At 48.0% G+C, this 26,802-nt stretch overlaps 1 protein-coding gene across 3 annotated transcripts in view; it reads left to right on the top strand.

Annotated features, from left to right (window-relative positions):
• LOC147672942 (nuclear receptor subfamily 2 group C member 2-like) overlaps window positions 1-26,802 on the top strand; it is a 343,617-nt gene that overhangs the window by 24,290 nt on the left and 292,525 nt on the right. For all 3 annotated transcript variants that reach the window (XM_086947899.1, XM_086947900.1, XM_086947898.1), the window contains exon 2: window positions 15,972-16,081. In XM_086947899.1, coding sequence (XP_086804025.1) covers window positions 16,010-16,081 — 72 coding nt within the window. In that variant the 5' untranslated portion in view covers window positions 15,972-16,009. The remainder of the gene's footprint in view (window positions 1-15,971; window positions 16,082-26,802) is intronic.

The raw sequence follows: 26,802 nt of genomic DNA, 5'->3' as shown, positions 1-26,802 counted from the left end.
TGCATCACAGCACGACATGTGATACTGACTAAATGTACTACTGTTATTTTGATGATAACTGTCAATAAAAATCTTACACCCAAAAAAAAAAGAAAACCAGGACAGATGGTAGCTTAATCCAGTGTCTCTCAGCAATATTCAGCTCAATACTTATGCCTCACTGACAGCATTTGTGGCTTCCCAGCTAACTCCTCTGGTCTAATTCCAAGTACGCCATTAAGACGCACTTGCAGGTACAGTTGTTGGTACTCCCTGGGCGGTCCAGAGAGATGCAAGAGTTCTAGGCAGTGAGAGCTGCACATTGCTCAGCATGCATCGCGTGACAGTGAAAAATGTGAGTTCCCTGGGGTGTGAGGAGGCATAGATTACTTGCAGCAGCATCATGGGAACAGTCCCAAACCAGGAAGGGGCAGAGGCCATCATGTGCTGATGAAGATTTCTAACCGTAGATTTCTCACCTTAGAATATTCACCAGGTGTCAGACGGGATCCGAAAAATCTTGTGCAGTACCTCTGTGCACAAGTAGGTGGCACTGTTTGGCTTGCCATCTGTGTCATAATTGCATAGCGTGCCTATATAGCTGCCATCCCGGCATGCATGCATCAGTTTCTTTTATTCTACACCAAATGCATGGATCCAGAGAAGAACCTTGTACATTTTTTTACCAGCGTTTTTTAACTTTTGTCAACATTTGTTAGCTTTACTCCCAGAGTGCTTGGACATCATGTTCCCTGCCAAACCTTCAGACTTCAAGCTTTTGTGGGGACTTCCAAATGCAGATGTCTGTGTCCATTCCCCAGTTGGTTTTTCTCGAGTGCCTGCAGTAGGTACACAATCCCAAGGTCTGCATTGAGTGCAAGTCGATGCACCTGAAGGGGATTCGCTATCAAGCAATTAAACACCCGGCATCATGCCTAAAGAAGGCTTTTTGCTGCTCTCGTTACTGTGGAAGATCTCAGGAAGTTTCCTGGAGCCGTTCCCGTTGTCATTCGGCTTGCCGCTCTCAGACCTCCTTGTCGAAGTCCGGTAATTCCAAAAAGCACAAGAAGAAGAAAAACTGTTGTGGGGTAAACGTGTTGGGCCTTTATCATTTTCTACATCAAAATTAATTTTCCCAGAATAACTTCAGCTACCATATTTTGTTGCAATAGGTCATCCGATGGATCTTGTTCTGTGCTGAAAGGGATTAGAAAATTATGGGGATGAACTATTATCATATGATGACCTGGAATAGTTAGCATTTATTCATTTCCAAAGGGATTTGCTCAGGCTGAATCTGTTTAGGTTCGTGCATTTGGAAACAGATAAAATGACCACAAAAATGAATAAAACAGAATCAGGAGAATAATTCTCAGTCGTATCTTTATCGCATTTAAAGAAATGTTTAAGCCAAATTAATTGATGACTTTTAGAGATTTAATAAGCATTAATAAAGCTGTAAGAATCAAGTTTGAAAGGATACTTTCTATCTCATCCGACAGAGTTTGTATTCATGGGAATGAGTCCTTTAAAGCATATAACCCTCATGCATACATCTGTAGATGTAAGTTCAGAAATTGCCAAATGACCAGTTCCAGTTCACAAACAGGTTCGTCTGTTTCTGTCCGCACTGCAGAGTCAATGTCACAGCTATTGTCTGAAACGTTTATGAACTTTTGTCAACATTTTTTAGCTTTACTCCCAGAGTGCTTAGACATCATGTTCCCTGCCAAACCTTCAGGGTTCAAGCTGTCCGGGGACTGCCACATACAGATGTCTGTGTCCATTCCCCAGTAGTTCTTTCTCTAGTGCCTGCAGTAGGTACACAATGCCACGGTCTTCATCGAGTGCAAGTCGATGCATCTGAAGGTGATTCACGAGCAGGCAATTAAATGCCCAGCAGCATCCCAAAAGAAGGCTTTGCGCTGCTCTTGTTACTGTGGAAGATCTCAGGACGTTTCCTGGAGCCGTTCCCGCTGTCAGTCGGATTGCCGCTCTCAGACCTCCTTATCGAAGTCTGGTAATTCCAAAATGCACATAAGCATATAACCCTCTTGCATACATCTATAGATGTAAGTTCAGAAATTGCCAAATGACCAGTTCCAGTTCACAAACAGGTTTGTCTGTTCCTGTCCGCACTGCAGAGTCGATGCCAAAGCTATTGTCTGAAACCTTCCAGCCGGAAAAGTCCACGTATGAAAGCATACCAGCCGGCAGCAGACACAGTAATACATCTCAGCGTAAGTTTCAAAACATTAGTCACTGTTCCACAAGATGGGTTAAGAAGGTGGACTAGATAGGGGAAATCACCAATTTGATCGGACCATTCTGTCCCATTGGTCAGTTTTAGTAGGATGAGAAGATGTAGTAGGTAAAATATACAAATTCAGAAGATTAAGTAATCCATTACTTTGCATCTTCCATGAGACCACTGATTTTTAATCATACAATAAGTTATGACATACATGAAGTAGGCGAGTGCATGCTGTCATACTTTGTCAGTCCTTTCACAAGCATGCACTCTAGGAAGTAACAAATTTGGTGCAAGTCCGGTCAAGTAAGCTACAAGCGTGAAAGGAATTAGGAGTGTTAGAGCACAAGTAGAAACTTTATGAAATGTTCTCATAGGCTTCAGACTATTCAGTTCAATTATTCAAGCCTGGAAAACAAAGAAGTTTAAGGCCTATATGAAATGCAACCTGTGTGCCCTGAGTTTGTGCTAAAATATGAATTTCACATCATTGAATCCATTCCATTAGTTCTTCATTTAGGTCAATTAATAATTGTTTCTACATTATGTAAGGAAGAAATACCTATACATTTTTTTCATTACATCTCATAGTCAATTTGCATACTAATGTTTCAATACTCTTCTCACGTTACAAGATTATTACGCCATTCAGTATTTGGAAGCATAACTATGGTAAACCTTTATGAAGCACAAATTATTATAGCAATTGCTTTACTCACCAATATCAGTGCTCACATTACACATTCTAATGTTAATGTCCATTTTCTTAATACCTGAAATAACTTTATTCATACATGTATAAGGAATTTCTATGTCATCGTTTGTCTGTTATTGTTCATGTATGCATAAAGAAATCATATACCAATAGCTTTATAAAACTTCTTATTAGTTTATCTGTCGTTAGGTTTCATCATAAATATACGTCTATAATTTTGAGTTCCTTTACAATGCAGTATCTAAATCAAACTTAATTTAGTTTATGTTTTCAAATCATGATAACTCGTGACACATTTATCATATCCATAAATTATTGTCACAAATCATTTTTTCAGGGTGAATTCATAGAGATCAGATCCCGGCTCTATCAATTCGCCCTTTGATGGCGAATCGAACATCACACGCTTATCTTTATCATTATCTGATGTCACATTCATAAGGCAGATAGATGTCTTCATTAGTTTCAGTCTAGTATGTTATTAGGCCTTTCATTCATCATAGTATCCACATTTTCTATCTTCTAGTTCAATATCTGCTTGTTTTCTCCTTATCCCTCTCTTTCCTTTCTCAAATCTTGTGCGTTTAAAAATACCTGTAAATTATTATTATTAGTAAGCCAATAGCAATTGTTAATATAGATGTCAATATTTTCCCAGCTAAACTACTCCCATGGTTGCAACATTTGTTCCCACTGATGTAAATCCTTTTCCAATAGATTCCCATGCACCATCAGCTTTGAATTCAGTCAAATCCTTTCCCAATTTAGTATTATTGCTAATATATCCCCGCAAATCCTTACTTTTGTCAGGGATATACGTGCAGCTCTGTTGGACGTTGAGCATGCGACAGACTCTGCCTTCTTTTGCGAGTAGGACATCTATTGCAAATCTGTTTTGTAAAACCATGGAACTGATAGCAACCATTTCAGTGTCTATAACATGGAAACCTCCTGCTGTATCGGTTGTCAAATGATCAGCTACAGTAGAGAGCTTCCGAATTTTGTGATGGTATTATTGCACCAAAAATATCTCCAATTATTTCAGCAGCACTTATTCCCCTTCTTAAACAAGTGTATTCAACATTGTTTGTTCCACTAGTATCCTCACGTCTATCCTCAACCGAATTTATGAAATTCTTTTCTACATTATGTAAAAAGCAAGTTAAATTATATCTATGCGCATATACAGTATCTATGCTCTGTGTAGGTTGGAAAAATTCACCAATTATTTCAGCCATTTGTGAATCTGGTACAACATTCAAATTCTTATAGATAGCTATTTTCGAGAAGATTACATGATAATTTGAGTAATAATATTGAAATTTCCCTTTGCGATAAAATAAACTTGTTAGTACACTACAAGAAATGCCATATGTTAAAGGTAAGTGATGGTAAGTCACTCTCACTAATACTGTGGTAGGTAGTTGCATGCATACATAGCAATCTCTTGCATCCATAGTGTCCACATACTCATAGAGGAGTTTAGTTAAAACATTTGAAGATAAATCATTAATAGATTTATCATGATATAAAATCTTATCAGTGAGTTCAATATTTACAACTCCTTCTCTGTTCAGTTTGGTTTGGATCTTCGATTACAGTTGGAGGTATTTTACCTTCTGCCAAAACTTGCCTCAATCTGTCAGTTCCCTTGGGCCAGTGGTCTCCATTTGCTACTCACCTTGCGCCAACACTGTTCACAATGAGGGGGGGGGGGGGGGGGGGGGGAGGTGGGGTCAGTACTTCGCCTAGTCAGGTTCCTTTCCACTTGGCCCTCGTTTCCTACTGGGACTGACTCTCTCGGTCCCTCATTTGAACCAGTGCTTCAGGATTCAGTAGCTGGCTCACCCTCTACTCTGCAACTGACCTGACTTGGACGACTTACTACAACCACCCGCACATCGACTGTAGGCACATCATTTTCAAGAGGACTCGGCAAGTATGGGCAGCATGCACCCTGTTAAGCAGACCACCACATTTGACAGCAGTTGTAGTAACAAGAATCACTTGATACAGCTCACTCCAATGAGGATCAAAACACGTTTTGTGCATGTGCTTCTTGACTAGCACCCTGTCTCAAGGGCACAAGTCATGGCACTGCTCCTGTTGTCATGAATTGACAGCTTCCATAACCTGGTGAGACACAGAAAGGACCACATCAGCCAATCCTTTACAGTAATCGTGTACCAAGTCATTAGTTATATTCACTAGCTGATTGGCTGGGACTGTAGACTGTCTCATAGCCCTCCCCAATATGATTTCGTTAGGGGACAGTACGGTGTTTCTGTCTGGGATACTTCTAAAACTCATCAACACCAAAGGCAAAGCATCAGTCCATTTGAAAAACGTGGATGCACACACTTTTGCCAAATGGGACTTTAGTGTTCCATTCATTAGTTCGACCACTCCAGATGCCTCTAGTTGATATATACAGTGTTACTTATATTCAATTTGTAATGCTGAACAAAGCATTCATATCACCTTATTATTACAATGTGTCCCTCTATCTGAATCCAAAGAGGTCGGAAATCCAAACTGCTGTATAAGCTCTCTAAGGAGTAATTTTGCTACAGCTAGACTGTCATTACGCCTGGTTGGATAGGCTTCGACCCAACAAGAGAACAGACAAACAGTCACTAGAACGTATATTAGTCCATTGCAAGGAGGTATCTCAATGAAATCAAGTTGCATTCTATTAAAGGGTCCTCCAGATCTTCCTACATAACTAACTGTGACTAGTGTTTTCTTACCCACATTTTGTTGTTGACACATTACACACCACCTCTGCCACAGCCCTGAACCGGGGATTGAACCAGGTTTGTCGAAAAAGGCACATCATGGCATCCCTCCCAACATGTGCGGGTCCATGATAGTTTCTTGCCATTGATGACAACAAACTATCACGTAGGACTGATCTCCCATCTTTGTACACCCACACCTCATTCTCTTGTCTCTGTATGCATCCTGCTTTAATCCACCCATGTCGCTCAGTTTTCGGCACTTCGTCCTGTAATGCTTTTATTTCTCTCCATGTTTCCACAACTGAAGACATCAGTTTGCTCTTTCAGTGGGTCCCCATTGAAGATGTAAGAATTTAGAGCGCAATAGCGCACAGTATCATCCGCATAGAGGCTGCTGATCGTCACATAATCATATCCTTGTTGGTGGGCTGGGCACCTCTCCACTGCAATTTGGGCTGGCATTTGTAATGACAGCTGAAGGTTTTTCACGCTCTCTTGTTTCGGATAGGTGAACCCAAGGAGGTAATGCATTCACCCTGAGACCACAACTGCCCAAAATCATGGACAATCCCAAATGCATATTGGCTATCCGTGAAGATGTTAACTCTCAATTGTTCAGTAATGCTGCAAGCCCTTGTCAAGGCACTTAGCTCAGCCACCTTAGCTGAATACACTCCTTGCTACCATGATGCTTCCCACAAACCTGCAAAAGGCATACAGAGCTCTCAGGTTTCCTCCAGCATCCCTCAAACATGACCCATCCACGAACAACACATAAGCTGATTTAGGTAGTGGAGCATCCATATTATAGGACAGTGTTTTGTAAACCGCTCAATCACGTCCAAGCAATCATGATCTGCTTTATCAATCGCAACTTAATTTCCTGGTAAAGGCATCAAGGTAGCTGGGTTTTAACTCATGCATTTCACCAATGACACGTTCTCAGCACCCAATATCACTTGTTCATACTTGGTTAATCAACTGCTTGTGAGATGTTGTGTTTGGGTACGAGAAAGCAAAATCTCAACAGAGTGCGGAACATGCACTTTCAGCGTATGACCCACCACAATGCTCTAACATTTCTCCAGACTAACACATGTAGCAGTGACTGCCTTTAGATATCCAGGCAATGCTGCAGCTACAGGGTCAAATGTAGCTGAGAAGTATGCAACAGGTCTGCTCGCAGCCCTCTGCATCTGAGTTAGAACTGACAGTTCAAAGCCTTCGTGCTCACTGCAGAACAGAGTGAATCATTTGTTAAAGTCGGGCATTCCCAATGCTGGAGCTCGACACAGACTCTCTCGCAGTTCATTAAAAGAGCGCATGCATTCATCACTCCATGGAACTGGATCTGGCACATCCTGATGTGTAAGCCTCTGAAGTGGCTTAGCAGTTAATGAAAAATTTGGAATCCATTGTCGGCAATACCCAACCATTCCCAGAAACATGCAAACCTCCTTTTGGGTTCATCTGCAAATGACAGTAATGCGGTCTTGTGACACCTTTCTGGCTCCCTTCTCAATGTAATGTCCTAAGTATAGGACCTCCCTCTTGCCAAACTGTATCTTAGTAGGTGACACCTTATGCCCACTCACTGACAGATCATTCAGTAATGCAGTTGTGTCACATATGCAAACCTTTTGAGTACCTGATGCTACCAACAAGTCATCAATGTATTGTATCAGAACAAAGTGGTTTGGCATTACCAATGACTCCAAATTCCTTTTCAATATTTGATTGAAAATGGAAGGACTCTCTGTATACCCTTGTGGAACTTGGCACCTTGGCACCATACCAAGACACGGTTTCCAAACTTGAATGCAAGTAAAAATTGGCTATCTGGGTGCAAAGGGATGGAAATGAAGGTTTGACACAAGCCTTTGACAGAAAACCATTCAGCTTTGCTAGGAATCTCATATAGTATTACAGTTACAGTGGGACTTGAAACGATTGGACTGCATAGTACCACAATCTGATTAATTTTGCGCAAATCCTGCACAATCCTAAACTTCCCGTTTGGTTTCTGAATTCCCATGATAGATGAATTACATGGGCTTCCCATGATTTCTCTTAAAATTCCCTGCTCAATCAGTGACTCGATCAAAGGTGTTACACCTGCGATGGTTTCAGGACTCAAATTATATGGTGGAGTCCGAAGTAATTCTGCCGTTGGTTTCAAATTGATTCGTTTTGGAGCTACTCCTGTGATCAACCCAATATCCTTTCCTGTAAAATCCAAAACCTCTGGGAACACAGTGTCTCTCAATTCTAAGGGTAAGTCATTACTTGTTATTAGGGGAATAATCCCTCCACTCCTGTCCTTTGTTTTTACATTTTGAATACGATGTTCTCATCATTGATATGAAACTCCATTCCTTTCAGAGTACAATAAATGGAGCAATTCAATTTGCACAATAAGTCTCTCCCTAAAACGTTCACTGGGTTGGAATCACATTTCACAAATGTGTGCAAATCCTCAAATGATCCAATTTGCACACCTTTTTGACATTGTGCTTCCAGGCCCGTCTCCTCCACTTGTCCTGCGGAGCTAGCGTTAGGGTCCTCTACATGCTATCCTGAGTTTCCTGGCATTAGAACTACACCCATCCCACTCAAAAGAATTTTATGACACCACGTACGCCATCTTTGGGCCATGATTTCCTCTGGAGTGTCTTTGGGCTTGATGGAGCCGAGAGGTGCCCCTGCAACATTTCCACCTGCGGGTTCTCCCTTTACGCCACCCAGGTCCTTTGTATCCATCCCTGGATCCGGACTGATGCTGCCACAGGTCCCTCCTTCCACCCTGACTCCATCCCTTCCGTTGCCATATCCTGGTGCAGAGTCAGTTATCCACCCGCCTCAGATTCGGTGCTACCCGACTCTATCCATGCCTCACCATCTCCTGGACATTCTACCACTTAACAGGCCCTACCTTCTTGAAGGGGGAGTATGGTATCCTGGAAGACTCTGACGACAACAAGTGAAATAAGCAGCTGGGTGACGCAAGTGGGCAGGATACCCCCCCAGACTCTGGCATAATTTCTCCTCCAGGCCAAGTTTTGGAGGCAGGTGCGTCTTTTGCCACTGTGATGCGCAGGGCAGCAGAGGTTCTCAATCTTCAGCTGCGAGTCTTTGAGGTCAAAAATAATGTTTAGACTGAGGTGCTTTAACCTAGGGCAGGCTTGTCTAAACACATGCTCCCCTTTAATGAAACCTTACCAACACGTTCCTAGGGGTCTTGGGGAAGGCTTGCACATGGGCTCTGTGCACTGAATTATAGCACTACAGCACTGTTCTGCCCCCAGAGACCCAGCCTTCCTCTCCCAGTACCCTTCCCCTGAGAGCATGGTGGTGCAAGCATAAGCAGCAAAGTGTGTTCACTACCACACCACCAGATAGACAACCAAAGAGGCAGGACACCTTCGGGAAGTGCATCTTTTCTTCCACCTGCATTGCCCTGCATTCGGTGAACACTACAGGCCTCTTGGACAGTTATTCCCTCGCGCTGTATTATTCGGTTGCACAGTTGCTTCCTGAGCTGCTTGAGGAATCTGCACAATCTTTAACCAGGTTTAGGTGGACAGCAGTAAAGCTCGCCATCTGGTGCGGATTTGACACCATGGGCTCCCTGGGTAGAGCCATGGCTTCTATGGTGGCGCTGCATTGTTAATTCCGGTTACAGTCCATTGGGTCCTTCAAGGATGTCCTGTCTTCACCATTTGATGGCTCAAGTCAAGTCAAGTCAAATAATGCTTTATTCGAGATTTCATTCACAAAAGCATGAACAATCAAGGATATAAAATCAGATTAACAATCATTTCTATTACAAGATAAAACTTTCAGTTAAAAAATATGGCTTGATTACTATAAAACAGATTAAAACTTGGATGCTGATGCAGAGTAAAATTTTATAATAAACTTTAAAAAAAAAACAAAAATAACAAGTATAAAATGTAGACAGACTAAAAATAAAAGACAATCATGTGACTAACAATCTCTGTCTAATAGACCACGCCCATCCAAGGTACTTAGCTGTGGCTATTGCTAGGGGCATTAAAGTGCTGGTGCATATAATACGTAAAGCTGCGGTGCTACTAGTGGCACCCAAGTTCTTGCACGTTGGAGTTAGCCAAATGCGTCTTGGGTCAGCATAGGCTGTGCAAGAGAATAGGAAATGTCCAATTGTTTCTTTAGCGGCACCGCAAGCGGGGCAGCTATCGGTAGATCCGCTTCCCCACCTTCCTGTCAGAGATCTAAGGAGAAGTGCGTCCGCTCTTAATTGAAAAAGGAGCTTTCTGTCGCCCGGTCTAGTTATAGCGTCCCAATAGGGTTCAAGGCAGGGATACAACTTGGCTTCTAAGAATCCTCCAGCCATGGAGGCTGCACTAGAACTACTCCAATTCCGAGCAGCCACCTTCTCCCAATAGATTTCTTTTATGATTTTTTTAGTAGGAAAAATGGTTCCTGCTGGATCTTCCCAAAGCGACCGGAAACCGAGTTCGCTCAGAATTGTTCTAAGTGTTTTAAGCCATCCGATTTTATGAAACACATCCGCTTTGATGATATCTAAAAACCCCTCGGCATAATGGGAAAGCTCAGGCGTAGTCTAAAGCCTTCGCCAGTATAGAATCGGGCTCTCTCCTATTTGCTGACAAGGCCAATGCGGTGCTCGAGCACTTTCGCAACAGCAAGGTCAGTGTCAGATCCCTTGGCCTTTCTCTCTTGATGCTGCCGCAACAGCAGTCCTTGTGCCCCTACTGCGGACATGGCAGAAGAAACTTTGAGCACCCACAGTATAAGCTATACCTGGCTCAACAGCATTCCCAGTCTTTTCTAGGACGGGGTAGTGGATCCCAAAAACTATGTGGGAGCCAGTCCTAGCATGCTGCTGAGTCCCATGCACACCGGGCTGCCATAGCCTCCAAGCCTCTTTAGCGTGCCCTCCACCGAGCACAGTCATTCTGCGGTGGCAGAATTAGGCACCACCTGCCTCAGTGATTAGCAATTATATCTGACAAGTGGATGTTTCCGATCAGGCAGAAGGGGTTTGCCCTGCCTTAGCCTCTCCCACCATCCTAATATTGGCTGATGGAGGACAATCTCTCCTGAGTCCATCAGGAAGTGCAGACTCTTTTGGTGAAAGGAGCCATTAAGAGGGTGGCTGTGCCAGAAGTAAGGCATGGTTTTTATTCCTGCTGCTTCTTGGTGCTGAAAAAGGGTGGAGGCTTCCACTCTATACTAGATCTGCGCCATTTCAACACATTCCTAAAAAAATTAATCCAAAATGCTCATGTTGGCTCAAGTTCTGTCTTCCCTGGATCCTGGAAACTGGATGGTAGCTCTGGACCCGCAGGATGCATAAATCCAAATCCCCTTCCTGCCGACCCCAATCATTACCTATGGTTCAGGGTGGGCCACAAGCATTTCCAGTACACTGCGCTCCCCTTTGGCCTCACTGGTGCGCCTGAGGTGTGCACAAAAGTGATAGCGGTGGTTACAGCCCATCTGCGGAGGTTCATGGTTCCAGTCTTTCCTACCTTGAAGATTGGCTGCTGAAGATGGCTCTCCCCAGGCAATCATCGCCCACCTCCAGACTACGGCAAACCTGCATTTGCTGGGGTTCGCTATCAACATGCCGAAGTCACACCTGACTCCCTCTCGGATGCTTCCTTTCATTAGAGCTATTCTGGACACAGTGCAGTTCCGTATCTATCCTGGATTTTAGTGAGACTGACTCTGAGGTTGGTTGGTCTCGTGGCCTCCTACATCCTGCTGGTATAATATTCCTGTTGGCCTTTGCAGCCTTTGCAGGATCTGCAGTGGGACCAGAAGTCCCCTTAAGAGCAACATCAGGGTCATCTTTCCAAATAGATCCAGATATCAGAGGGATCTGCAAAATATCTGCAGAGGTGGTTGACGAACCGCAATTGTGTCAGTGGCAGACGGCTCTCCCTTCACCACACAGAGCTCACAGTAATGGCATACATCACTCCTTGGTTGGGGCCGCCATCTATGAAAGGTGGAAACCAGAGGATTCTGGTCTCTGCAGAATCTCAGCTCTACATCAACTGGTTGGAGTTGAGAGCTATCCACTTGGCAAACAACACTTCTGCCATGTGGTATTGCATCATAAAGGGCAGAGTGGGGTCGTGGACCCTGTGCCAAGAGGCTCTGTGCCTCTGGACATGGCTGGAACATCAGGACATTTTACTGATTGTACAACACCTGGCAGGATCTTTGAATGCTGGGGTGGACAAATTCAACCGCCATGCCTTACGGGTCAAAAATAGCGTCTACATCATACATTATGTTATGTTATGCCACGTTATCCGGAGTTGTTGCAAGGTCCATTCTGAAAATAGGAAAAACCTTGGCTGGATCATCACCAAGAATGTGCAGTGTCCACACTTCTGCACACTGGAGTTTCTAATGCGGCTCTCACTCAGAGATGCATTCTGCCTAGAGTGGAACTCGGGAACCCCTGCCTGCCTTTCTGCCAATACTTCTCCTGCCCCAAGTTCTCAAGATCAGAACCGACAAGGCCAAAGGCACCGTAGGGGCTGCAGATTGGGAACGGAGAGTATGATACCCAGAACTCCTGAGCATGAGCTACTATCCTCTTCGAGAGAATCTACTGTCGTAGCAGTAGGGCGGGGTCCTAAACCCGAACCTGTGCACTCTCCACCTTCATGGCTGGAGATTGGAGACATTTGATGATTTTCGATATCACTCCCGAAGTTTGTGATGTCACCTGGACAGCCAGGCGTCCTTCTACTGAAACTGTTTACACCAGCCCCTGGGATATGTTTCTGGCTTGGTATTTCTCATGCCAAGTGGACTCCCTTTCTGCACCTCTTGCGGAGGTTTTTGTTGTTTGTTCTTTCTTTAGCCCAACATGGCCTTGTTCTGGGCAGAGTAGAAGGTCATTTGTTAGCATTTTCAGCTTTCTTGCGCTGCCAAAACATCACTCCCTGTTTAAGTCACCTGTTCTGATTTGTTTTTTTAAAATCGTTTTCAACATCTGTCCCCACCTATTCCTTTTGCAATGCCCCAATCAAACCTTAATTTGATACTTTTCACACGTTTTCATCTTTTGAACCCCTGCATAGCTAACTTTAGCTGCTCTTGATCCTCAAACAGTGTTCCTGGTGCCCATTACATCAGCCTGGAAGGTCAGTGAGTATCAGGCTCTATCTCTTCAACCTCCATACACCAACTTCTCCCCTGACAAACTGGTCCTTTGGATGCGTGCTACTGTCCCTCAGGAATTTGATGACTCCTTTTCATATTGGCTGAAGTATTACTCTGCTGGCGTTCTATGCTCCACTTCATCCGTCCAAAGAGAAGGAGAGACTAAAAGAGCTCTGTCGTTCCATTTTGATCACACCAAAGATCGTCAGGTGGACCTGTCGCTCTTCATTGGGTTGACCGCTGTGAAGAAGGGTAAGATGTACAGAAATAAACTATCTCCAGACGTATAGTTTTTGCATACAAATCTTCTGCGCACTAGCAAAGGAGCAACCCCCTGTGGGCTTGCAGGCTCAGTCCACCCAGGCCAAAGCTGCTACTATTGTGTTGGCTCACGGGGTACCTGTCCTGGACATCTGTCAAGCTGCCATGTGGACATCCCTCTATACCTTCACAAAGCACTACTGCTTGAACAGTCCGGTTCGTCATGATGGGCATCTCACCCATTTTGTCCCCCAGGATGTTTTGGACCCACCTCCAGGAAGGTATTGCGTGGGTATCTATTCTAAGGTGAGGAATATGCAGCTAGAAGTCTCTATCAGAAGAACAAATTACTTACCTTCTGTAATGCCTTTTCTGTTAGAGACTCTATCTAACCACAGATTCCTTATTCTCCTCGCTCTGGGACTGAGCTCTTTACCCAAATGAACTAATTTGACACTGCATATTGATCAAACAAGTAACATTGGTTTTTACATAGTCCACGTTTTTGACACAGAAGAAACTGACATCAGCACGCCAGGGTGGCACCTCTATAGATACTGCACCGTCACTTCTGATGCAGATGACGCGGATGTGGAGCTGAACGACGCAACATACGGGCATGCAGAGGTACTGCTCCAGATTTTTTCGAATCCAGTCTTGTGCCTGGGAAATATTCTAAGGTGAGGAATCTGCGGTTGGATAGAGTATCTACCAGAAAAAGCATTACCAAAGGTAAGTAGCTTGTTCTTAAATAGACCATTCTATTATGGCAACGCCCATAGGAAACTATAGAAAACCCATTCCTTGAAGTTTGTTAACCATTTGAAATAATGTACATTCCAATCAAGATGGTGGCATCCATATTTTGTCATATTGCACCTTAGAGAATGAGTTTCTAGCATTAGCTTGTACAAAAGGCGACAGACTACTTCTTAGACCAGCTTGGTAGGATATTATTTCCACTTTGATAAGAGCCTACCTCTCAAAGAAGAAGGCTGAATTCAAGAGCTATAAAAATGTAACTACAGTGGCTTCCTTGTTGTAAAACATTCTTTGAGTCACAAGGGATAGCAGTGTTCGGAAATGTAAAGAGGGTTTGCCCTGTTTTTGACTGAGGGGTCTTGAAAACAGTTTTCATTTTATTGTGTATTTACCTACCTACATTAAAAAGAGACAAATCTTGTAAAAAGTGTTCAAGGATACATTCTGGCCTGGGGAAATATTTATATGACTAAACCTTCGCACATGTTTACTGCAATCAAACCTTCCATCGTCAAAACTTTCCTCACATAGATTCAAAGAGCAACCATAACAAAAACTATTCATACCATTAAATGCGTTAGTAACAAACAGTAATAATATAAGCAAAGTCAATATTGAGAGACTTCCTGTCTAATAATAAATCGAAATAAGTAAGGTGGTAATTTGACTAAACAAAATCCAGAAACGTTTGCTAGATCTTTTTGAATTATTTGTTTTTCCTTATATTACAGAAAGGAAGTCTCTCTGACAAATCTAGCATTTCTTGGATTCATCTTTCAGCTCCTAGTTTTCGGTTCTTGGTTTCGAAGTAGCATTAGCTTACCCTTAATCAAGCAAGGAACATGCTTTATTATCCTATCCCTGATGGCATGTTACCTTTTTAATTGCTTGCTGCTTTCCCATAACAAAATGGGTCCTAATTGGGTGAGTGTTCTTCAGCCACTGGCTTCAGACATGGCAAATTCAATCTTGGATCAGGCCACAGGAGTATTGGATCCTTGGGTGTATTTTTCAGCCTCCATTGGAATGCACGAAGAAGCTGTTGTCACTAAAACGCAAAAAATAATTATTTTGCTCTGAAAAGTACTCTGGACCATGAGGCTTTTTCACATTCAGTTAATTATCTCATGCATGTATTGTACACACAAAGACTACTTCAAGTAACTTTATAAAATATATATTTGTATCTCAAGGGCAGGACTTACGTTTGAGCCTGACCCTAACTTGGATACAAATTGGTTGTTATTTGAGAGCTTAGAAGACTGGATGTCAATTACGGGTTTATATTTTATAAGATCTGTTTTTTCATTTAAGCTCCAGACACCTTCTCTCTGATAATAGAACTTTATGTATTAATTTAAGAACTGGTTGGCTTTTTCATCGCTGCTGCTATGACTGGGTATAGGTGTTTTGAACAAATCACACTGTATGGAGTGAAGATTTGTCACTGGCCATGCATGAGTTTAAAGCGCAGAGTGTAGAGTTTATAAAAGTTGCACCATTGAAAATAAAGTTCACATATCCATATGTTACCTTTTCTATCTAGCAATGTATTTTATCTTTTTTGCAGTGTAATTAATTTCTCACGACAAATACAACTGACTGTATAGTAATGTCAATAAGTCTTTGAGTCAGTTCAATCAGTTGCCAGCCAGGATGAAGTTTCGTATTCAGTTGGAATTTGATAATCTTTTCTTTTTTGAATGGCAAAAGTTTTAGGCGTTAAAAAAAAGTTATACTCTCCTAGTCCCAAATCCACCCATTCCCCTAATGTACACTGTCCGCCTCCATTCTACTCATCTTTTGGATGAATGCCATGATATTAGCTTAATTGTATTGCTAGATGAAATGTAGCTCTCATTCACATTTGCATAGATCGTTTTCACACTAAGTAGAGGATAATGAATAGTCTGCCTTCCTAAAATATCAAGGGCAGTATGTGGTTTCAACCACACTTTGGTTTGCCCCACTGCTGTCAATCTGCTTTCTGTGCTCGTAGAGTGTTCAGCTGTGCATAGCAAGTAAACTCCAGGACCATTGAAGTCATAGATAAATTGTTTCTTTTTCTTAGGTGCCGAATGGGTGGCCCTCCCTGTCTGATTTCCAGTGATGAACAGCCCCTCTCAGCGAATCCAGATAATCTCCACAGAATCATCTGTAACTTCACCACAACGCATTCAGGTAAATTTCTTCAGAGACGTTACGTTGTGATGGAGTAACTCGGTTATCGAGATCTAAATCAGGCCCTCAGTCATTACACCAAAGCTTATCAGACAGCGCAGCTGTCTGGTTTGCTAAAGACACCTTCAGGACATTCAGAAAGCTTCCCTGGGAATGCATTCCACCCGTTGCCTACCATTGGCTTTGTGGTTTTTAACTCACATTTTCTGGCTTTCTATTTGCTGGCTTTATTTGTTTTAGATTTCCAAGGAGCAAAGCCTTTTCACACAACCTCTCCTTTTGGCATCTTGTCACATTTGCTGTGCATTCAAAGACTTGAAGGAAAACAAGGAGAACCCTACTCACATAGGAACCAGGGCGGACAATTATATCAAAGAACAACGGTTCCTGTGGTATTATATTTTCTGATATACACTTGGTATTTAGCTTAATATCAATTTGCACTAACACATAGGGTTAACAGGGATGGCGGAAAGAAATACAAAATATACATTTCAGGAATGCTTTACTTCAAAACATCAATCGTATTTAATCATATTCGATTTGTCACATAGTCATGTGAATATAAAGACACAAACTCATTAATGACGCGCTCTCTTCTGTCTTCAAAGACGGCAGTCAAATGTCTGACTCTTTCTTTGAGGGAGCTTGGCACTTACTTTTCTTACTCTGACTTCAAAAAGTGAGAGGATTTATGTGACAGTATTGCTACATACTAGGAGTAGGAAAGGGTTTTTTTTCTAGCCCACAACAACATTTAAATGAACTGTGCAATGATTCCAAAATATAGCAGAAATTGGAATGCACAAATGAAGCACTTTTTTGTGTTAACTATGAAGTGTGTGGGAAATAAATACTTTAATATGATCAAAACCAATCAATTCACTAGGTGATGCCATTTTACACGCAATATTTCTTTGTGCACTGTTTAATGTTTTGGGTAATACTGTATATCTGTGCAAATGTAATGGTAATTTCAATTGAAAATGTATTCTCTGTAATGGCAGGGTGCTACCACACCATACATACTCTACTTTATGCTACTCCACTCCACTCTACTCTGCACCACTCCACGCCACTGCACCCTGCACTTCTCTACATTACACCACTGCAATCTGTGTCACTGCCCTCTCCACACCACTATACCACTGCACACTATGCTACTTCACTCTACGCCTCTTTACTCTGCTCTGCATCACTGTACGACACTTTGCAGCAATGCACTCTTCGCCACTGCACTCAACACCACTCCAGTCTAGGCCACTCCACTCTTCTCTGCACAGCTTCACTCTTGCTACTCTTCTCTCCTCTCTGCTGTGCTTCTTCTTGATCTCACCCGCCTTGTGGGTGGTTATTGCCCCACCCGCGCCACACCCTCCGTTGTTGCACATATTGCTTGCCCCATCCTTTATTGTGTGCCTCATCAGCCCACCCTCCCTCTGTTGTTTTTTTGGCCACCTACTTGCCCTTCCTCTATTGTTGTTTGCCCCACTCTCCTTCCTTTGTTGTTGTTTGCACCATTCACTCACCCTCCCTCTGTTATTGTTTTCCTCGCCGGCCCTAAGTTGCTGTTTGAACCCTCCTGTCGGCTCCCCCTCCGTTGCTCTTTACACCCGCCCTCCATCCATTGCTGATAGTTTCAATCCATCTTCCCTCCCACATACCCTCCAATGCTGTTTGCCTTGCCTGTCTGTGAGAAAGTGGCTCTATATATACTGGACCAGAATAAGGTACAGTGTGTATAGAGTCCACAAACCCCAGAGGTATACCAGAGGTTAAAGCCAGGTGTGACCTTACTCTCTAAAGTGGTAGCTTGGTCGAGCAGTAAGGCAGTACCAGAGGACAGTGTAAAGCATTTGTTGTACACACTCGGTCAGCAAAAGGTTTCACACACTCAAAGACTGAACTCCAGGCCAATTGTTTCTATATCAAAGATATAGTTGTTTTATTTCTAGAACCAACAGGTATCAAAATATCCTGTTCTCAATATGAGAGGTCTAAGATGAGTACTTTGCAGAAAGGCAATAAACTTTGTAAACACAATAGGTACAGGGGTTGCAGAAGGCATTACAATTCTACAAACAATATAGCATTGAGCTCAATGGATTTTCTTATATAAACACAGTTGATTACTTTGTAGATTACTTTGGTAGTTCCAGGACTGCCTCTTAGATTCAGTCATGGGGTCTAAGCTGAAAACAGTTTAGTAAAAACGTTTTAGGTATTGCAGTGATTTTCCAGGAATATAAAGCTATTTTAAAAGTTCACACTTAGAAACTGTTCAACAGAAATCTGGCAATGTTATCCAATGGGAGAAAATTCAGGTTGCAGGTAAAGTACAATCTCGTTACTTTGGTAATCCAGTACTGGGCTCCTGGGTCCAGCACTGGGGTCTCAACTTAAAACAGGTAAGTATTTTTGTTTCAGTATTTTGTATGATTTTTAAAGAATATTTCAAGTTTTCAAAAGTAGACAGAAGAAATTTAATAGAAAAGCAGACAATGGATTCCTATGGAGAAAATTCAGCTTACTAGTAAACCCGGTAAGGATTACTTTTGCGGTTCAGTACTGGGAAACAAGGTACAGTACTAGCGTCTCTCCTGGTCACAGGTGAGTACTTCTGAATTCGGTTTATTTTATATGAATATTTAAAGTTTCCAAAACTTCACACTTCGAAGATTTTTCGAGTCAAACCAGTCAATGTTATCCAATGGCAGGTAAGTGAGTTACCGGTTTACAGGTGAGTACTCGACTGGTGAAGTTAAGGTTCTGGGCATAGACTCAGGGGTCCGCCAGGGTCAGGTAGGTACAGTTGGTTCACCCTCAGCGGCGCAGGGGCGGCCGGGTGCAGAGGTAGTTAGGCCCAATGTTATCCAATGGGGGTCAAGGGGCCTCCGGTTGGTGGCTACTGGCTAGCGGGCCACGCGTCTGTGGGAGCTGGGCTCCTGGTCACTTGTTCAGGGCAAATGGAGAAGTAGGATAGGGTACAGGTTGCCCTACCAGGGGCACTCAGGCGGCTGGGTGCAGGGTGCTTTTGAGCCGTTGGGCGCTCAATGTTATTCAATGAGGAACTTGAAAAGGGAACAAAGGCTGCAGGCTCGGGGACGGAGGATCTTCTGGAGCGACCAACACGTCAATGGAATAAGTTGGTATCTTGGATGATAGGTAGGCACCCAGGAGTTGGGCACAGGGGGCCGTGGGGCGCCGGGTGCAGGGGTGTCTTTTGAGGTCGGGAAATCTTACCCCCTGCTGGTCGCGGTCGGAGGGGTCCTTTGTTCTGAGGCTGCAGGCGTCGTCAGGGTTGTTGAGGAGGGTCTTTGGGCACTGGACTTCGGGTCCCAGTCGCCGGGACGACGTCCTCGTGGTCCTGGATCACTCAGGCACTGGCCGAGCTCGGCGGGTGCAGAGTGGGTTGGTCCGGAGCTTCCTGGCTGGCACCAGGGGGGTTGTTGCAGCAGAGCCTCTGCTGATGGGAGTCCGAGGCTTTGAGAGGGTCAAGGCAGGCAGGTCCTCTGGGTGTCCCAAGGTTGCTGTGCGCAGGAGTCCTCGGGATTAGGCAGGAGCAGGTTCCAGGATCAACAGGCCGGTAGGGCTGGGGCCAAGTCAGTTGTTATCGTCCTGTTGTTAGCAGCTGCGAGATGGGACTTATTCTTCTTGATCTTCTTTTCTTATCGGGATCCGAGGAAGGAAGGTTCAGGGAGCCCCTAAATACTGAATTTAGGGGCGTTACAGGTAGGGCAAGGGCAGGGACCAATAGGTCCCTGTCCTGGGGTCGGTACACCCCCTAGCCTGCCCTCTCCTGTGGGAGGGGACAGGAGCCTAGCTGTGATTGGGCAGGGCTCCCCATCTTCAAGATGGCCGGAGCCCGGGGTCATGCTTCACCTCATCTTCCCCACCTGAGGGGTGGGGTTGGCACAGGCTGGCACCCCCCCCCCCCCCCTTGGGGCCAGTTGCTGGGTACAGCAAATGGTCTGGAGAAGTTCACAGAGGTGGCATGCCTTTGAAGCTTCCCCCTGCCCATCCTGGGGGAAGAGACCTAGCACCTCGCCCAGGATGTGCATTGTTGCAGACCCAGGAGAGAGTGGGGGGCTCTCCACCCAGGGGTCCAGCAACATGTCTGCTGTGTGGCAGCCTCTGCAGCCCCTCAGCCCAGATGTGGATCGTAGGTTAGGTTTTCAGGGGGCATCTCTAAGATGCCCTCTTGTGCATTTTACATTAAATCCCACACTGGCATCAGCGCAGGTTTAATTTGCTGAGAAGTTTGGTACCAAACTTGTTAGACTTCAGTGTAGCCATTATGGTGCTGTGGAGTTCGTAATGACAACCTCCCAGTACCATATACTCTTAATGGCATCACTGCACTTTCAGTGCCCAGGAATGGCCTGGGGCACTGTAGGGGCACAGGGCTCATGCACCTGTGCCCACACCTCTGGCATAGGGCACCCAGCTAGAGAGGTGATGGATGTATGCCAGGGCAGTGGGTTCTGTGGGCATGGCACACAGGGATGTGTGCCATGTTGACTCTTTGTTTAGTCCTGTACTTAGACACTCAGCCTGCAAAGTCAGTGTGTGGGTGTCAGGGTACAGGGCCCCTGAGGGTGGTACAATAAGTGCTGCAGTCCTCAGGGGCCTTCTCTGGTCACCATGCCCTGGGTACCTAGGGTACCATTTACTAGGGGCTGCCAGGTGGCCAGAGATGTCAATTTGGTTTTAGTTTCAACACAGTTTTAGGGAAGGAACACTGGCCCTGGGTACCTGGTTGGCAGGAACCCAGGGCACACTCAGTCACGGCACATCAGCAGTTAAAAAAAAAGTGGGGGCATACCAATGCAAGAAAGATGTCACTTTCTCACACTGCCCTCCCCCGTTGCTGTTTGTATCGTCCGACTGCCTGCCCTCAATTCGTTACTGTTTGCCCTTCCTCTGTTGCTGTTTGCCCCTCCGTTGCTGTTTGCCCCACCAGTCCACCCTTCTTCCGTTGTTTGCCCCAACAGTTGCTGTTTGCTCCACCATTGTCTTTTGCGCCACCCGCCCTCCCTCCCTCTGTTGCAGTGTGCCCCACCTGCCCTCCCTCCCTCTGTTGCTGTTTGCCCCTCCCGCCCTCTCTCCCTCTGTTGCTGTTTGCCCCACCCGCCCTCCCTCCGTTGCTGTTTGCCCCACCCGCTCTCACTCACTCTGTTGCTGTTTGCCCCACCCGCCCTCCCTCCCTCTGTTGCTGTTTGCACCACCCGTCCTCCCTCCCTCCATTGCTGTTTGCCCTACCCGACCTCCCTCCCTCTGTTGTCGTTTGCCCCACCCTCCGTCTGTTGCTGTTGGCCCCACCCGCTTTCACTCCCTCTGTTGCTGTTTGCCCTTCCCGCCCTCCCTCCCTCTGTTGCAGATTTCCCCACCCACCCTCCCTCCCTCTGTTGCTGTTTGACCCACCCGCCCTCCCTCCCTCTGTTGCTGTTTGCCCCACCCGCTCTCCCTCCGTTGCTGTTTGCCCCACCCGCCCTCTCTAACTCCCTCCGTTGCTGTTTGACCCCTCCGCCCTCCGTTGCTGTTTGCCCCACCCGCCCTCCTCCCTCTGTTGCTCTTTGTCCCACCGCCCTCCTCCCTCTGTTGCTGTTTGTCCCCACCCACCCTCCCTCCCTCTTTTGCTGTTTCCACCACCCGTCCTCCCTCCCTCTGTTGCTGTTTGCCTCACCTGCCCTCCCTCCCTCTGTTGCTGTTTGCACCACCCGTCCTCCCTCCCTCTGTTGCTGTTTGCCCCACCGCCCTCCCTCCCTCTGTTGTAGTTTGCCCTCCCTCCCTCTGTTGTAGTTTGCCCCACCCTCCCTCCGTTGCTGTTTGCCTCAACCACCCTCTCTCCCTCCAACCATTGCTGTTTGCCCCACCCGGCCTCCCTCCCTCCGTTGCTGTTTGCCCCACACGCCCTCCCTTGCTTTTTGCCCCATCCGTTGCTGTTTGCCCTGCCCGCCCTCCCTCCCTCTGTTGCTGTTTACCCCACCCGCCCTCACTCCCTCCGTTGCTTTTATCCCGCCCACCCTCCCTCTGTTGTTGTTTACCCCACCCGCCCACCCACCCTCCCTCTGTTGCTGTTTACCTCACCCACCCACCCTCCCTCTGTTGCTGTTTACCCCAATTGCTGTTTACCCCATTATGTTGCTGTTTACCCAACCCTCCCTCCCTCCGTTGCAGTTTGCATTCCACCCGCCCTCCCTTCCACGCAGTTTGCCCCACCCGCCCTCACTCCCTCGGTCGCTGTATGCCCCACCTCTGTTGCTGTTTGTCCCACCCACCCTCCCTTCCTCTTTTGCTCTTTGCCTCACCTGCCCTCCCTCCCTCCGTTGCTGTTTGCCCCACCTGCCCTCCCTCCCTCTGTCGCTGTTTGTCCCACCCGCCCGCCCTTCCTCTGTCGCTGTTTGTCCCACCCGCCCGCCCTTCCTCTGTCGCTGTTTGTCCCGCCCGCCCGCCCTTCCTCTGTCGCTGTTTGTCCCACCCGCCCGCCCTTCCTCTGTCGCTGTTTGTCCCACCCGCCCGCCCTTCCTCTGTCGCTGTTTGTCCCACCCGCCCGCCCTTCCTCTGTCGCTGTTTGTCCCACCCGCCCGCCCTTCCTCTGTCGGTGTTTGTCCCACCCGCCCGCCCTTCCTGTGTCGCTGTTTGTCCCAGCCGCCCGCCCTTCCTCTGTCGCTGTTTGTCCCACCCGCCCGCCCTTCCTCTGTCGCTGTTTGTCCCACCCGCCCGCCCTTCCTCTGTCGCTGTTTGTCCCACCCGCCCGCCCTTCCTCTGTCGCTGTTTGTCCCACCCGCCCGCCCTTCCTCTGTCGCTGTTTGTCCCACCCGCCCGCCCTTCCTCTGTCGCTGTTTGTCCCACCCGCCCGCCCTTCCTCTGTCGCTGTTTGTCCCACCCGCCCGCCCTTCCTCTGTCGCTGTTTGTCCCACCCGCCCGCCCTTCCTCTGTCGCTGTTTGTCCCACCCGCCCGCCCTTCCTCTGTCGCTGTTTGTCCCACCCGCCCGCCCTTCCTCTGTCGCTGTTTGTCCCACCCGCCCGCCCTTCCTCTGTCGCTGTTTGTCCCACCCGCCCGCCCTTCCTCTGTCGCTGTTTGTCCCACCCGCCCGCCCTTCTTCTGTCGCTGTTTGTCCCACCCGCCCGCCCTTCCTCTGTCGCTGTTTGTCCCACCCGCCCGCCCTTCCTCTGTCGCTGTTTGTCCCACCCGCCCGCCCTTCCTCTGTCGCTGTTTGTCCCACCCGCCCGCCCTTCCTCTGTCGCTGTTTGTCCCACCCGCCCGCCCTTCCTCTGTCGCTGTTTGTCCGACCCGCCCGCCCTTCCTCTGTCGCTGTTTGTCCCACCCGCCCGCCCTTCCTCTGTTGCTGTTTGTCCCACCCGCCCGCCCTTCCTCTGTCGCTGTTTGTCCAACCCGCCCGCCCTTCCTCTGTCGCTGTTTGTCCCACCCGCCCGCCCTTCCTCTGTCGCTGTTTGTACCACCTGCCCGCCCTTCCTCTGTCGCTGTTTGTCCCACCTGCCCTTCCTCTGTCTCTGTTTGTCCCACCCGCCCGCCCTTCCTCTGTCTCTGTTTGTCCCACCCGCCCGCCCTTCCTCTGTCTCTGTTTGTCCCACCCGCCCGCCCTTCCTCTGTCTCTGTTTGTCCCACCCGCCCGCCCTTCCTCTGTCTCTGTTTGTCCCACCCGCCCGCCCTTCCTCTGTCTCTGTTTGTCCCACCCGCCCGCCCTTCCTCTGTCTCTGTTTGTCCCACCCGCCCGCCCTTCCTCTGTCTCTGTTTGTCCCACCCGCCCGCCCTTCCTCTGTCTCTGTTTGTCCCACCCGCCCGCCCTTCCTCTGTCTCTGTTTGTCCCACCCGCCCGCCCTTCCTCTGTCTCTGTTTGTCCCACCCGCCCGCCTTTCCTCTGTCTCTGTTTGTCCCACCCGCCCGCCCTTCCTCTGTCTCTGTTTGTCCCACCCGCCCGCCCTTCCTCTGTCTCTGTTTGTCCCACCCGCCCGCCCTTCCTCTGTCTCTGTTTGTCCCACCCGCCCGCCCTTCCTCTGTCTCTGTTTGTCCCACCCGCCCGCCCGCCCTTCCTCTGTCTCTGTTTGTCCCACCCGCCCGCCCTTCCTCTGTCTCTGTTTGTCCCACCCGCCCGCCCTTCCTCTGTCTCTGTTTGTCCCACCCGCCCGCCCTTCCTCTGTCTCTGTTTGTCCCACCCGCCCGCCCTTCCTCTGTCTCTGTTTGTCCCACCCGCCCGCCCTTCCTCTGTCTCTGTTTGTCCCACCCGCCCGCCCTTCCTCTGTCTCTGTTTGTCCCACCCGCCCGCCCTTCCTCTGTCTCTGTTTGTCCCACCCGCCCGCCCTTCCTCTGTCTCTGTTTGTCCCACCCGCCCGCCCATCCTCTGTCGCTGTTTGTCCCCCCCGCCCGCCCATCCTCTGTCGCTGTTTGTCCCACCCGCCCGCCCATTCTCTGTCGCTGTTTGTCCCACCCGCCCGCCCATTCTCTGTCGCTGTTTGTCCCACCCGCCCGCTCATTTTCTGTCGCTGTTTGTCCCACCCGCCCGCCCTTCCTCTGTCGCTGTTTGTCCCACCCGCCCGCCCATCCTCTGTCGCTGTTTGTCCAACCCGCCCGCCCATCCTCTGTCGCTGTTTGTCCCACCCGCCCGCCCATCCTCTGTCGCTGTTTGTCCCACCCGCCCGCCCATCCTCTGTCGCTGTTTGTCCCACCCGCCCGCCCATCCTCTGTCGCTGTTTGTCCCACCCGCCCGCCCTTCCTCTGTCGCTGTTTGTCCCACCCGCCCGCCCTTCCTCTGTCGCTGTTTGTCCCACCCGCCCGCCCTTCCTCTGTCGCTGTTTGTCCCACCCGCCCGCCCTTCCTCTGTCGCTGTTTGTCCCACCCGCACGCCCTTCCTCTGACGCTGTTTGTCCCACCCGCCCGCCCTTCCTCTGTCGCTGTTTGTCCCACCCGCCCGCCCTTCCTCTGTCGCTGTTTGTCCCACCCGCCCGCCCTTCCTCTGTCGCTGTTTGCCCCACCTGACCGCCCTCCTTCCATTGCTGTTTGCCCAACCCGCTCGGCCTCCCTCTGTTGTGTTTGAATGCGCCGTTGTTTTCCACGCTCGCCTGCCCTTCCTTTACTGCTGTTTGCCTGCCCGTCGTCCCTCTTTTGCTTCTGCCCCACTCGCTTTCCCTCCACTGCTGTGTGCCCCACCCACCCTCCGCTGATGTTTCCCCGCCAACCCTCCCTCCGGTACTGTTTGATCTGACCAACTGTTGTTTGCCCCAACCGTTGCTGTTTGCCCCACCCAACCGCCCGCCCTCCCTCCATTGCAATTTGCCCCACCTGCCCGCCCTCCATCTGTTGTTGCTTTTCCGTTGCTTGTCACCACCCACTCGTAAGATTCTGTTGTTGCATGGTGCTGTGCAACATGTTTAAAACCTTGATAAAGGCTATTCCTCGTGTAAGTGTGCCCTGTTGGCTTTGGCATTGCTTGTTTACCTTATATTTTTGTATTTTTATCTTTATATTTAAACTAGCAGTCCGTCCCGACCTTGTCCGGGAGCAACAGGCTTCCCTGACCCCCGCGCACCCCGGCATTGTCCAGCAGCCCGGGCCCACGCCAGGCCCGTCCCCCGCCTGCCCAGATCCCTGCCTGCTCCGACATGGGTCCCCTTACCTCAGCCGCCGCTCCTCCTGCCTGTCCGCTGCTTGCACCGCCGCTGACCTGTCCGCTGATCCTCCCGTCACCGCTCCTCCCCCGCCCCATGTCCGCCGCTCCCTTACCTCAGCCGCCGCTCCTCCAGCCTGTCCGCTGCTCGCACCGCCGCTGGCCTGTCCGCTGCTCCTCACGTCACCGCTCCTCCCCCGCGCCATGTCCGCCGCTCCTCGTGACGCTCCTGGATGCCGCTCCTCCCCGCGCTCCTGACATGAGCACGCACGTCGCAGCCGGCGCTACTTCGGAGGGACTACTTTTTTTTTTACTGTAAATTTTTTAAATAACTTTTTTTTAAAAATGTATATAGCCTATAGCCATCTACACACCCTGGCGATTCCAACGGTGTATCGGGTGTGTGGATTGGCGCTGTGGTTCCCGAGTTTACCCGCCTCAAAGGCTGAAAGTTCTTCCTTTATTATAGTAGTATAGATTTGTATCATCTGAAAGACATCTAGCTGCGGATTCCTTACTTTTGAATTTCACAGGCATCAAGCTAGATCTGGAAACTTTTGCGTGAGCTGTTCCCCTTGCGTGTGATGTGGGGTGGCTACATTGGATTCCACGTGACGTTGTTGGCATCAGTTATGACTTTGCAGTAACCTACATATGCACCACACACGCGCACAAACGTCAGTTCTTTTCTTTCCACGGCAGTTAAGCGCCCATCCGGGAAGAGCTACCCCTCAGTCACTTTTTGACACGTTTTTTCTACTTTTTGTTGACTTCGAATACTTTTTCTTCGTGTGTCGAGTGATGTCTTCGAGGAAGTCAGGATTTAAACCATGTGGCACTGGTCACCGTGCCATGTCGGTTACCGATCCCCACCTCGTCTGCCTTTGGTGTCTCGAGCGCGACCATGACTCGAACTTGTGTTCGGACTGTTAGGCTGAGGCTCCAAAGGCCTTGCTGAAGCGGGCCTTAAAACTCCTTGCGGCTCAGCAGTCGACACTGGCCAGTGAGACTCCACTGCGATTCTGGTTCTCATCAAAGAAGAGGAGGTAGCGGGTTCGCTCCCGGTGTCCCAAGTTCTCTTCCTCCCAGACA

Source organism: Lissotriton vulgaris, assembly GCF_964263255.1.
Source record: "Lissotriton vulgaris chromosome 9 unlocalized genomic scaffold, aLisVul1.2 SUPER_9_unloc_2, whole genome shotgun sequence".
NCBI lineage: Eukaryota > Metazoa > Chordata > Amphibia > Caudata > Salamandridae > Lissotriton > Lissotriton vulgaris.
The sequence above is the reverse complement of the archived record's forward strand: the minus strand, read 5'-3'. Positions and strand labels throughout refer to the sequence as shown.